Genomic DNA, 13,354 nt, shown 5'->3' with positions numbered 1-13,354 from the left:
TCCGGGGCCATTCCTGAGCCCTCCTGTCCCCCACTTCTCCAGGTGTGTCCCCAGCTGCAGCTGCTAAAGCAGCCAAATACGGTGAGTGGCCCCTAAGGTCTGTCCCGCCCAGGCCTTGTGTCCTCCGTCCATCCCCTGACCCACCGGGTCCTGCCTGTGGCTGCCCGGGACATCTTCTCCAGGCTTCTCTGACCCAGCGCTGGGGTGGGGGTGTCAGGGCCCCCACCACTGTGCCTCGTCCTGACTGATCCCCGTGTGCCCTCTCCCTAGGTGCTGCTGGCCTGGGTGGGGTCCTAGGGACCATTCCCAGGCCACTCCCAGGTGGTAGGGCCGGCTCTGTTGCATAATCCTCAGTCCCACCAGGGGCCGGCAGAGGGGGCTCCCAAAGGCTGGGGAAGGGCAGGGCACCCCGAGCAGAGGCTGTGCCCGTGGGTGCAGAGCTGAGACAGGGCACCGGATGCTGGTGGGGCGGATTTAGTGAGAAGCCTGGCTCCAGGGGGCTGGGATGGAGGCGATGCCACACTGAGAGGCCCTCTGACAAACAGAGTGGGGCCTGCCTCCCCCACCAACCCCAACCCCAAATCTGTCCTGCAGGTGTGGCACCCAGACCTGGCTTTGGATTGTCCCCCATTTACCCAGGTACACCAGCACCCCTGTCCTGAGCTCCGACTGGGTCCTTCCTCCTCCTGGGCTGCATCCCCCCAGGGCCCCCAAGACCTCAGATCATGTGAAGCCGGACCCCCAAGCTGACCAGAGCCTCCCGCTGTTCTTCCAGGCATGGGGGACATCAGCTTTGCTCAAGCACATGTCCTGTGTCTTGAGGTCCCCAGGGGACAGGGAGCTTCCCCGTCGTGTCCCACATGATGTGAACTGAGGCTCGGAGAGTGGGGGCTCCCAGCCCTCATGTCCCGAGTCGGGCCCCTCTCACAGCACAGACCACGCCCGGCCTCAACAGGGCCCTGTCTGTGCTGTCTTCGGAGGGCCCCCGGGTGCCCGGAAGCAGCCACACTCATGGCCCCTCTCCTTGCCTTGCAGGTGGTGGTGCTGGGGGCCTGGGAGTCGGCGGTGAGTCAGCAATAAAAAGGCACCTTGTGCCCAGGGGGGCGGGGAAGGGAAAATCCTGCCCAGGGAGTGGCCAGTGTGGCCCCCCAGCTGGTCCTTTGGTATGGGGGCTTGAGGGAGCCCCCAGGGGAGTCCCAGAAGCTGAAAGGTCACCCCTGGGATGTGGGGACAGGAGCCAAGGAACCCAATTCTCCATGTTCCAGCCTGTCATGGGAGTAGGCTTGGGGAGCCAGACAGAGAGCTAGGGTCTAACTGGAGAGATTGCCAAGGGCCCAGCAAAAGAAAAGGTAACTAGCTGGGAATGGGAGTGAATGCCTGTAACCCGGATTCTGAGAGGCTGAGGCAAGAGGATCTCAAGTTCCAGCCCAGCCTGGGCAACTTAGTAAGGTCTTACTGCGAAATAAAAAATTTTAAAAGGCTGGGGATGTAGCTCAATGTGAAAGCCTTGGGTTCCATTCCCCAGGGAAAGAAGGAAGGAAGGAAGGAAGGAAGGAAGGAAGGAAGCAAGGAAGGAACTTGGAGGGACTGGGAGGGGCAGGGGTCGGCTGGGAGCTAAGCCTGGACCTCAAGTGTGTACCGTCTGACTGGCAGGCTGGGGCTAAGCCACGGAAAGGCCTCAGTCTTGGCCCCTTGTAAGAGGAGAGGCCGGTGGCTGGATGAGAGAGGTCGGGCTGGACGGCCTTGGGAACCTGATGAGACAGGACAGGGAGAAATGGGGTGCGTCCTCCCCATCCCCCCCCCTCTCCTTCCACAGGGAAGCCCCCCAAGCCCTACGGAGGGGCCCTGGGCGCCCTTGGAGCCCTCGGATACCAAGGTGAGTATTTGAGGAGCAAAGGCAGGAGTGGGGACAGTGTCTGCCCGCCTGGGCTGGCGGAGGGGACACCTATTTGGCCCAGACCTAATAGAAAGTGGGCAGATGGGGCTGGAGGCCACCCACCCCTTCTACAGGGGTAGGCCAGGCCAGGGTGCCCCAAGCTCCTGAGCTGCTGCCAAACCCCCGCCACTACTCTGCCCTGTGGTCACTCAGGATGGATTCCCTCTGCCCCCACCTGCTTCCCACTCTGGGAGTAAGGCAGCTGAGGCCAGGGGCAAGAAGCCCAAGGACAACACCAAAGGGTTCCAGGTCTCCATCCCGCCCCAGGGGATGCCCACTGCTTCCCAAACTGTGCACCCACTGCTCACTGCCACCAGGTGGCAGGAATGAGCCTCAAGTGGCTGGAGCCAGGCAAGCGGTGCACCAGGCAGGCTCCGCTCCCTAGATAGCTGACAGTTTTGCCAATCAGACCCTGACCAGAAGGGCCCAGGAATCCTGGGTTTCTCTTCCTACCTGGCCTTTCCTGATATGGATAAGACCCTCTCCCACTCTCTCTGGGTCTCTGCTTACTGATCTGATGCCTTGGCCTTTAAATTAGGGTCTAAACCAGGTGTGGTGGTGCACACCTGTAGTCCTAGCATTCAGGAGGCTCCAGTTTGAGGCCACACTAGTCTACATAGTCAGGTCAAGGCCAGTCTGAACTATATAGTGAGACTGTCTCAAAAAAGAAAAAAGAAAAGAAAAGAGAATGGGGGTCTACCCAGAGGGGCTGCTCTGAGTCCTTTCCCAAAAGTCTTCCCACCCATCCAGACCCCAACCCTGCCCATGACCTGGCCCCTTCCATCTCTGAATCCCCATCTGACCAGAGATATCTGGGACACCCTGAGAGTTGGGGCAGTGGTCAGTGTGTGCCCTGGGCCGGGGCCTGGCTCCTCTTGGCATCCCTTGGCCTCTCGGAAGTGGTCAGAGCAGCCAGGGGCTGAGATACACTCCAGAAGGCCCAAACTGACTCCTGTCCCCCACTGCCACCCAGGTGGCCCCTGCTTGGGGAAATCCTGTGGCCGGAAGAGGAAGTGAGCTTCCGGGGGGACCCCTGACTCTCGACCTCATCAACGTTGGTGCTACTGCTTGGCGGAGAATGTAGACCCTCAGAAACCCCACCCACCCATCCCCACCCGGGAGGCGGCCTCGGACAGGACAAGAAAACAAGAGCAGGGTGGCCATGGGCCCCAACCGCGAGGCCCCACTTCAGAGGCCCTGAGTGGGTGGGCTCAGCTCCTCCGCAGCCCCTTCCCACCTGGGAGTTCCCCCCACAGTCTCCATCTCTGGGAAAATTGGTGCTACACCCTGGTGCTCTCGTCTTCCTGGGGAGGAGGAGGGAAGGGGAGCCCTGGGGACACCCTCCCTCTCCGGGGCTCCTCTGAAGAATGGTGCCTACATTTCCTGGGCAGTGCCACCTCCCCCTGCCCATCAGGAGCCACCCCTGGCTGCGGTCCAGTTGGTACCCAAGCACCGGAAACCTAAAGCTGGATTCAGTCACTCTGTCCCCTCCCCTCTGCCCGTGGCTGTTCCCCACATCCGGGGCACCTTCGTGTCAGAAGACCCCATACATACAACACTGGGAATGGCCCCCTTGCTCTCATGGAGCCACCTGCCCGTCTGTCCATCCTCCCATCCTCCCAGCCTCGTCGCCAGTCCACTGCCCAGTGCCTCTAACTGGCTGAGCACACCTGTCGTGGCAGCCTGCAACCAGCCCCCAACCCCCCCCCACCCCAACGCTAGCCCAGGGTGTGAGGGGCCATGCGGGCTGGGGGAACAGGACTCCGCTCCCCAGCCCGGATCTCTCCACACGCAGTACTGTACCCCCGACCCTCCCTTGAGCCACCGTAACTACAGAGCATGTCTCACCCCCCCATTTCTTTGTGTCTCGCTGTGATAGATCAATAAATATTTTATTTTTTGTCCTGGATATTTGGGGATTATGTTTGATTGTTGATGTTCTCTTTGGGTTTTATTTTTGTGCTGATCTGGGGAGCTGTAACTCAGTAGAAATTTCATTTTAATCACTCTGGTATAACTCTGGATGGAACACATTTTTTTAAAAAATAAGAAAGAGAATTAACTGCTTCAGAAAAGACTAATAAATGAAAACCTTTTAAAGGAAACGGTCTTGGGCTCCTTTGTGTTTTTCCATCTGGCCTAGTGGAGAGCAGGGCTTCACTGGGGGGACCTTGACCATGCATCATGTGCTGGGGAGGCTGCTGACCCCAGGCACCCACTGTGGGCATCCAGGTTTTCGGTCCTTCCCCAAGCTCCACTTGTCTTTTAACAATGACCTCCATAACCCGGGTGTAGTGCCGTGGGCCTGGAATCCCACCACTCGGGAGGCTGAGGCAGGAGGATTGTGGTAAATTTGAAACCAGCGTGGACTATGTAGTAAATTCAAGGCCAGCCTGAACTACATAGCAAGACGCCGTCTAAAAATAAATAAATAAATAGTAATAATAATAATAACCTTTGCAGAGGTGAAATCATCTACCACCATGCCCCTGCCTGGGCCGTAGCCTTTGAGCACGGTCCTGCAGGTGGCCCCTTGGCCTTGGCAAACAGCCACATGGAAACAGAGGGACAGCTGATCTGGGAGCACCAGGCAGGCCAAGGGTCCCCCCCTTCCCCTCCTCACCAGGGTCTTGCGAGGCACCACTGTGCTTCTTTATAAAGCATAAGAAATGAGGCCCTGCAGGGGGCAGCAGAGACCAAGTGCACCCTTAGGCGACCCATTCCCACGGCCTGTCCTCCTCTGGAGCCCCTGATGCTGGACGCACAGACATACGTGTCCACCTGGAGCCACCCCCCAATCACGTTCCTGGTACTAGATTTGAGAATGCCCTCCCCACACCACTCAGCCCCTCCCAGGACCCCCCAAGCCCTCATGCCTTGTACCCCTGGAGACCCCATTGCCACATGCACATCTCTCAGCAGGACCTAGGCCCTGGAGCTCTCTCCTTAGTGTGGGTGACACTGTCTCCTCAGGTTTGGGTGCAAGGAACTTGCAGTGCCACAAGGAGCAGGGATGGAAAGAGAAAGCAGTGTGTCCAGGGAGAGCACCCAGAGGTGTGAAAAAGGGCAAAAGGCAGCGAGGTACAGAGGTGCATGCCTGTAATTCCAGCACTCTGAGAGGCTGAGGCAGGAGAGTTGCAAGTTCAAGCACAACCTTAGCAACTTAGCAAGAGAGACACTTTTTTCAAAAAAAGAAAGAAAGAAAAAGAGCAAAGATAATTTACCAGGCAAAGACAATAGGCAGGAGGAGGGTGAGGCCTTCCAGGCAGGGGAAGGACAGCCAGGGAGCCCAGAGGGAGGGAACAGAGCTGGGAAGCCCTGGAGGATGGGTCAGGAGGCAGGAGGGCCGCTGCTCAGGGTAACCCACATGGGGCTGCAGGAACATTCCAGGGAGGGTGACCCAGCTTGCCCAGAGCGTGGCAAAAGAGATCCAGCCAGCCATTCTTTCCTGCCTTGCTTTTCTTTCTTTTTTTCTTTCCCTTCCACCCCATTCCCCATCCTGGTACTAAAGACTGCAAGGGGTGGGTTATTGAGGATGGAACCCAGGGCCTTCTCTCTGAGCTATATCCCCAGGCTGTTTTTAATTTTTATTTTTTTTATTTTTTATTTTTATTTACTTTTTATTTTTTTGGTACTGGGGATTAAACTAGGGTCCTTGCGCTTGCAAAGCAGGTGGTAAAACCACTGAGCTAAATCCCCAGCCCTTTAATTTTTATTTTGAAACAAGGTCTCACTAAGTTGCTAAATTTCCCAGGGTGGGCTGGAGTTTGCCATTCTCCTGCCTCAGCCTCCCAGAGTGCTGATTACAGATTACAGGTGTGCACCATTATGCCAGGCTTCGCAGCCTTTTTTTTTTTTTTTCAAATTTTGAGACAAGATCTCACTAAATTGCCCAGGCTGGCCTTGAACTTGTAATCCTCCTGCCTTAGCCTCCCATATAGCTTGGATTGTAGACCTGCACCACCAAGCCCAGCAATTCATTTATTCAATCAAAAATAAAATCCTTTGTTGTCTCCTCCTCAGCTCTCTGGACTTGGACAACTAGTAGCTCCAGCCTCCAGCCCTATAGTCCCCCTGCCTTAGTTTCTCAGAGCTCACAGCTTTCTTTGTTTTCGATACTGGGGATTGAACTCAGGGCTTCTGCACTGGGATACATCCACAGCCCTTTTTTATTTTAGATTTTGAGACAGGGTCTCACTAAGTTGCCCAGGCTGGGTTCAAACATGTCATCCTGCCTCAGCCTCCAGTGCTGGATGACAGGGGTGCACCACCGCTCCCTGCTCCTGCCAGCCAGCTTGCTATGGTCTCTCTCTGCTCATGTCCATATCCTAATCGCCTCTTCTCTGAAGGACCCCAGGGATCTTAGAGCCTGCCCTAGTGACTTCATTTTCACTTAATTACCTCTTTGCAGACCCTATCTGCAAATATAATCACATTCTGAGCTCCTTGGTTAGGGATTTTCATATATGAATTTTGGGGAGACATCAATCAGCCCATAAGAGTTACCATATTTGGAAAAATGGCTTTCTTAGATGTAAAATAGAGACCGTCAAGGTGGGCCCTAAATGAGATCATGAGTATCCTTCTAAAAAGCCAGAACTGTGTGCCAACAAACTGAAACATCTAGATAAAATAAGTAAATTCCTACAAACACACAACCTACCAGGCTGACTCATGAAGCAACAGATGAGCTGAACAGATCAATAATGAGTAAGGAGCTGAATCTGTAGTAAAAATTCCAACAAAGAAAATTCCAGGGGGAGGGGAATGAGAAAAACAGAAGAACCAAGATACATCACATACAGGTACAAATTCCCTTTGATGAATGTGATCATTATGTATATCTAAAATGTACCAATAAAAAAAATGCTGGGGAGAAAGAAAAGAAGGAAGGAAAGAAGGAAGGAAGGAAGGAAGGAAGAAAGAAAGAAAGAAAGAAAGAAAGAAAGAAAGAAAGAAAGAAAGAAAGAAAGAAAGAAAGAAAGAAAGAAAAGTCCAGGGCCAGATGGCTTCCCTGGAGAATTCTGCCAACCCTTCAAAGATTTAAAACCAACCCTCCTGAAACCAAAAGCATACAGAGGCAGGAACACTTCCAGTGTCACCCTAAGAGGCTGGCATTATCCTAATACCCAAACCAGACAAAGACACAGGAAAAGAACTACAGATTAATATCCCTGATGAACATGGACTCAAAAATCCTCGCCAAAATCCCGAGAACCTTTCAAGAGACCCCATACTACAACCAAGTGATCTGTCCAAGAAGACACGGAGGTTCAATATGACCAAAGCCCACTGCGAGGATCACATTCAATGGTGAAAAACATAAAGCTTTTCCTCTAAGGTCTAAGATAGGATGCTTACTTTTATTCACCATAATATTATAAGTCCCAGCAGCCAGGTATGGTGGTAAGTGTCTGTAATTCCAGCACTCTGGGAGGCTGAGGCAAGAGGATTGCAAGTATGAGCCTAGCCTGGGCAATTGGTGACTTAACAAAGCCCTGCCTCAAAATATAAAAGAAAAAGAGCTAGGGAGGTAGCCAGCTCACTGTGAAAATCCTGGGTTCAATCCCCAGTAACACACACACACACACACACACATTCAGTTGTATTTATATACATTCACAAATAACAATTTGAAAAAGAAATTAAGAAAACAATTCCTCCAGGCATGGTGGTGCACGCCTGTAATCCTAGCACTCTGGAGGCTGAGGCAGGAGGATTGCCACAAGTTCGAAGCCAGCCTGAGCTACATAGCGAGTTCAAGGCCAGCCTGAACTACATAGCCAAGACCCTGTCTCAACACCCTACCACCCTAAAAAAATAAAAGTGGTCAGATTCATAGAACCTGGAAGTAGAATGATGGTTACTGGGGGGCTGGAAAGTGGTGGGGGCTGAGGAGTTGTTTGATGGGTGGAATTGCAGGTTTGCAAGATGAAAAGTTTCTGGGGGTCTGTTTCACAACAATGGAAATATATTTAACACTACTGAGACAGACACTTAAGATAGTAAATCTTATGCTGTGTGTTTTCTTTTTGTTTCATTTTGGTCTGGGGCTTTTGTTTTGTTTTTTACTCAATTGAAAGGAAGAAGTGGGCTGGGGTTGCAGCTCGGTGGCTGAAGGCTTGCCTAGCACAAACCCAGCACCTCAAGGGTAAAGGAGGATGGCAAAGGACAGATTCTCCACTAGAGCCCCCAAGAGGGAGCATAGATCTCTTGGCCCCTTAATCTTGGCCCGGTGAAAATGATTCTGGACTTCAGAGCCTTCAGCTCGGGAAACTAATGCAGTGAATAAATGATTAGCTCCAACACCGAGTAACAAACAATCCGTTATATGGATGAGTCAAGGCCCTCTGACAACCCCATGCTTGAGAAGTTGGAGCAGCCGAGAGGCACAGAGTGGTTTTAACAAAAGTGACCAAGGAGAAAAGAAATAATGAAGAGGGCCAGGGATTTAGCTCAGTGGTTTCGCCTGCCTGCTGCACAAGGACCCGAGTTCTATCCCCAGTATTAAAAAAAAAAAAAAAAAAAAAGAATGAAGAAGTAGCCAGACACTGGGTCCCAAGAGGACTTTGGGTTTAGAGACCAGAAAGTGTCCCATGTGGACCCACAGGCTGAGGCTCAGAGGTGACAGAGCAGGGACAAGACTTTGGTCCCATTGCCCAAAACATACAGCAGACCCAGGAGGTGGGAGAGGCGAGGGCTCTGGGTGTGTTTTGTGCACAGACCCAGTAGGATCTGCAGAAGTGATACAGGGCCACAGATGAAATATGAAATATTCTCTCCCAACCTGTTAGCTGTCTGGTACGTTGAGCTTGTGTTCTCTAAAAATCTTAGAATGAATTCTAGGAACAACGGAAGTTAAGGGTAGGAAGATATTTATTGAGAGGATAGCTCCTGAGAAGCAGGAGGGGTCCTGAATGTGTAGCCAGGGACCCCACTCTACAGGGTAGTTTTATGGAGTAAAACCCACGTGGGTATAACATGGGCCACAGCCATGATCAACCAATGAGGTTACAAGTACAGCCACTCAGGTAATGGTGGTCCAAACCATTGGGAAACAAGTCATGTAACAGGCATGGATGGAAAGAACAAAGACTCCTCCTAGGAAATGGTGGGTCCAGAGGTCTCTGGGTGGCTGATGTCTATCTGGACTTCATTAGGCCCGGTGTTTGTCCTTTGGGGAAGTATACAGGTCTGGTCATCTTGTCTTTATCTTGAGGCCTGCCTTCCAACAGATGTGTCTCCGGACGCAGTTGTGTTGTGTTTTACCTTTGTCCTGACTCTCAAGGACCTCGCCCTATCTGTCTGCTTATAATAGTTTTAACTAATTCGGCTGTCTGTAATAGAAGGATCAGCCGGGGGATGTAGCTCAGTGGTGCTGCACCTGCCCGGCAAGCACAAGGTCCTGAGTTCAATTCTTAGTACTGGAAAAAATAATAATATAAGGATCAGATTCGGGACAGAGGATAGAAGGAGAGGCATCTGGGCACCTACACACTAGGCCTGAGTTACTTTTAATGTTTTTTCTTTTCTTCCCCCCCGCCCCCCGGCCTGAATGACTGGATGGTGACTGGATCATTTCCTGACATGAGAGCGACCTGGGAGGAGCCAATCCACTTCCTCGAGGTCACACTGAGTGGGCCAGGGGGCAGCAGGCTGGTCTGACAGCAGGGACCCCGTGACATCAGCTGTCTGTGTCCTCATCCAGGACAGCGCAGGATTTGCCTCCCGCGCTCAGCAACGGCCAGGCTCAGCCTATGGCTGCGTCCCCAGGCAGCCTCTTGCTCCTGTGTTTGCTAGCTGTGTTTAGCCAGCACCAATTTGGCAGGCTTGGCCCATCCTAATCACAGGGCTGGAGTAAGTGAACTTTTGCTGTGGCCCCTCCCCTAGAAAACTTTTGATCATCAACACCATCAGTGAAATATCTTTGCACAAACACCAAATATATATTTTGGCCATCCCTGGGTGGCAGATGGCCACCTCAAATACTATCTAAAGCCAGAAATCTTAATTTGCACCCAAATTAAGATTTTCAACTGGACATGGACATGCAGGTCTATTATCCTAGCACTCCAGGAGGCTGAGGCAGGAAGATCGAAAGCCCAAGCAAGCCCAGTCACTGGGAAACTTAGTGACTTAGCAAGATTGTTTCTTAAAATGAAAAATAAAAAAGAGGCAAGGGATGTAGCTTAGTATGAAGGTCCTGGATTCAGTCCTCAGATCACATTTGTGACTGCAAAACACACAGAGGGACATTTATAAATTATATGTGTATTTATAGTCACTTATAAATTATATACATATTTGACTATAAAAATATATTCATCATAGAACATGCAAAACAGAGTCTAAGAAGCATGCTCTAAAAATGAAATAAACAATATTGGAATGATTTTTTTTAACAATACAAAGGTCGTTTTGATTTCAGTAAAAGACGTAGTTCGTGTGAGCAATGAGACTGAAAAAGGTCAGAGCCAAGGTTTCACCAGAGCTGGGGCTGTCAGGCGCTCCTTTCTATGGGGCTGGAAACTCCTGCTCTGTCTTTTTGCTTTTCCTGCAGTATCAGCATCATCTTGAAGCTCTGCTTTCCTTTTTTTTGTTTTCTGAAACAAGATCTTGATATGTAACTCAGGCTGGCCCCAAACTCAAGACAATCCTCCTGCCTCAGCTTCCCAAGTGCTGGGGTTACAGGCAAAGCTTAACATTTATAAAAGGTAGGAAAGAAGGAAAAGGAAGTGTGCTCTACAGAGCAAGTGCAGGCCAGTTGAAGTAGGGAAAGAAGTATGCACTGCAGAGTCCAGGGTGGGTGGCTGAAAAGCCTCACAGTGGCCACGAGCTTGATGGCCACTGTCTCCTCTAACAATGTCAGATCTAGGCCATCCCATCAAAAACCGTGATCTCCTGCCAGAAGATTGGTATCTGGTACAGGGCTCAGCTTGATCTTATTTCAGCAGTTCCGAAGACAGCAGTCCCTGATTAGTATAGGATGCAGAGAGTGGAAGCTATTCTACGCATGCGTCCTGAATCCTGTGACCGGTCTCCATGATTGACAGGTCACCCCCAGTTGCCGAGCAGCTTTGCCACGCCCTAATCTGCTGCCTCTCTGCCACCTTCTGCAACTTTAGCAGTCCTTATTGGTCTCCTTCAACTCTGCTCAGCCCACTGTAAACATCCTGTGTACTAAACAGGTCCTGCAGGGTGTGGGATGTGTCTAATCACTGCTACTCGGGATGCTGAGCCACGGGTATCACTTGAGCCCTGGTGTTCAAGACCAGTCTGGGCTACACAGCGAGATCCTGTCCTTAAAGTAAATAAATACAGACATTCCTCGTTTAACAACCTGCCTGTTTAACGACCTTCAGACTTAGAACTGAGGCACATGTTCAGACTTACAACCTATCTTTTTTTTTTTTTGCAGTTCTATACATCTCTGTTTGTTTGTTTTTCTTTTCTTTTTCTTTTTTGTTTTGTTTTGTTTTGGTACTGGGGATTGAACTCAGGTCCTTGCGCTTGCTTATGAGGCAGGCAGCGGAACCACTGAGCTAAATCCCCAGCCCTGTTTTTCTTTTTTTGAGACAGGGTCTTGCTATGTAGTTCCGCTGGCCTTGAACTCACTATGCAGCCCTGGCTGGCCTCAAACTTGTGACAGTCCTTCTGCCGCAGCCTCCCAAGTGCTGGGATTACAGGCATGCATCATCGGCATTTACGTACATCTTGTTTATAGAGCCTCGATGTCTTTTTTTGTACAGTACACCTTGTTCATATAGCACTGTAATTCTTGCTGATTGTAGTGTACAGTACAGTACTATAGTTGTATGTTTTGTTATACATCACAGTACTGCATGTAGAGCTATGCAAATAAAAACAGTCATCAAGTTGGAGTTTCCTTTGACCATTTCATTGTTCTGAGTATTGTAATGCACATACTACATACAATTCCTTATTAAGCAACCAGTTTATTTAAGGACCAAGTCAAGGGGACAAAACTCTGGCATAAAAGGAGGAATGTCTGTGAAATAAAGAACATCCCAGCAAGTGGGCTTCTGTTTCCTGTCAGGGCCTGATAGATACATACCCTAGACTCTAGGAGGAAAACAAACAAACGCAATGCTACTATCTCACCTCTGAGATCCTTCATGTATCCTGGGGACACTTCACTGGCAGCACCTGGGAACCATCTGACCAGCAGGCAGTAAGGGCACTGGCATCCACCAGGACTCTACCAAAAAACCAGGAGTGGTGGCACACACCTGTAATCCCAGCACTTGAGAGGCTGAAGCAGGAGGATTGCTATGAGTTCAAGGTCAGTCTGGGCTATATTGTGAGTGCAGGGCCAGCATGGGACTCTGTCTCAAAAAACAAAGAAACAAATAAAAAAAGAAAGAATATGGCTCAGTATGAAGGCCCTGAGTTCAATCCCCAGTACAGAAAGCAAGCAAGCAAGAAAGGCCAGACTGGGGATGTAGCTCAATGTAAAGAAAGAAAAGAAACCTAAATTTCTTCCCTCCTGGGGAATTGTAGAGTGTCACCCACTTTGGCCCTGCCCCGCCGCAGCTGCACACTGAGCCAGCTGCCTCACAATCACTGGGTGAACTTGGACTTGCAGCTCAACTCTGCCCACAGCTTCCTAGGCAGTGAGATGCTGCAGGAGCTGCGCCTGGGGGAGATAAGGTGGCCCCCTGCCCGCATCCAGCAATCCTAGGGCTGTCCACTTCAAGGCAGGCGCTCTGCCCTTCCAGTGCTGCACTGGACAGCCCAATCCTTTGGTCCCCTGACTCAGCCCAAACCCTAATCCCCTTCGTCCACTCTTGGACAGGGCAGGGTGCTGGACAAGGACTCACGCTGCTCCTGGTGCAGCTGGAGGGCCTGAGACGAGGGCATCACCTTACCCCGCCCCGCAGTCCTCACTGCAGGCCTCCTAGAGAGGGCGAGACACCCCGTGGCCCTCACCAGCGTCCCCGCGGTGCACCAGCTCTGCACTCGGTCCTTGGCCTCCCACTGTCTTGGGTCAGATGGACTCCCCACTGGAAGAAGAGGCCGGCGACTTCTCTGGGTTGGCTACACCCAATGAGAGCGCGCAGCCCAGCCTCGCCGAGCCCAGCAGGGAGTTGACGCCGGGGGACTAAGGATGAATGAAAGGGGAAGGGGAGGGGCGGGGCGACCTGGGGGCGGGGCGGGGCGCGCGCCCTGGCTCCGAGCCCCGACAGAGCTGCAAGGGGCGGAGCCGTTGGGGAGAGGGGCGGAGTCTCCGTCGAAGAGGCGGGGCCACGCAGGGCAGATGGGGCCGCCGCGCCGCGCCCGCCCCGCCCCTGCCGCAGCTCGCAGGCTCCGCCTCGGTCCGCCCCTCCGTGCGCTCCCCGAGCCGCCGCGGTTCCGAGCCGGGGTCCCAGCCCGTGTCTGTGAGGCGACCGTGGCCGG

The 13,354-nt window shown here is 52.0% G+C and overlaps 1 protein-coding gene and 1 long non-coding RNA gene across 14 annotated transcripts in view; one reads left to right on the top strand and one right to left on the bottom strand.

The window, feature by feature from the left end:
- Window positions 1-4,041, top strand: part of Eln (elastin) — a 29,381-nt gene extending 25,340 nt beyond the window's left edge. For all 12 annotated transcript variants that reach the window (XM_013070501.3, XM_013070500.3, XM_013070499.3 and 9 more), the window contains 5 exons: window positions 43-81; window positions 595-639; window positions 1,036-1,065; window positions 1,817-1,876; window positions 2,910-4,041. In XM_013070501.3, the coding sequence (XP_012925955.2) occupies window positions 43-81; window positions 595-639; window positions 1,036-1,065; window positions 1,817-1,876; window positions 2,910-2,953 (218 nt within the window). In that variant the 3' untranslated portion in view covers window positions 2,954-4,041. The remainder of the gene's footprint in view (window positions 1-42; window positions 82-594; window positions 640-1,035; window positions 1,066-1,816; window positions 1,877-2,909) is intronic.
- A 4,699-nt stretch (window positions 4,042-8,740) lies between these two features.
- On the bottom strand, window positions 8,741-13,177 carry LOC110348217 (uncharacterized). 2 transcript variants are annotated; one of them, XR_002393246.2, is made up of 3 exons: window positions 12,887-13,086; window positions 12,059-12,282; window positions 8,741-10,539 (listed from the first exon to the last, which is right to left on the bottom strand). It is a non-coding gene; the product is annotated as an uncharacterized LOC110348217 (long non-coding RNA). The 2 variants fall into 2 exon arrangements; XR_002393247.2 differs by having other exon boundaries at window positions 8,777-9,360; window positions 12,887-13,177.
- Window positions 13,178-13,354: the final 177 nt, after the last annotated feature.

This window comes from Heterocephalus glaber, unplaced genomic scaffold (genome assembly GCF_053883595.1).
Source record: "Heterocephalus glaber isolate CG9 unplaced genomic scaffold, H.glaber_assembly_v1.0 deba00001610, whole genome shotgun sequence".
Classification (NCBI taxonomy): Eukaryota; Metazoa; Chordata; class Mammalia; order Rodentia; family Bathyergidae; genus Heterocephalus; species Heterocephalus glaber.
Note: the sequence above shows the minus strand (reverse complement) of the source record. Positions and strands in the feature narration are given on the sequence as shown.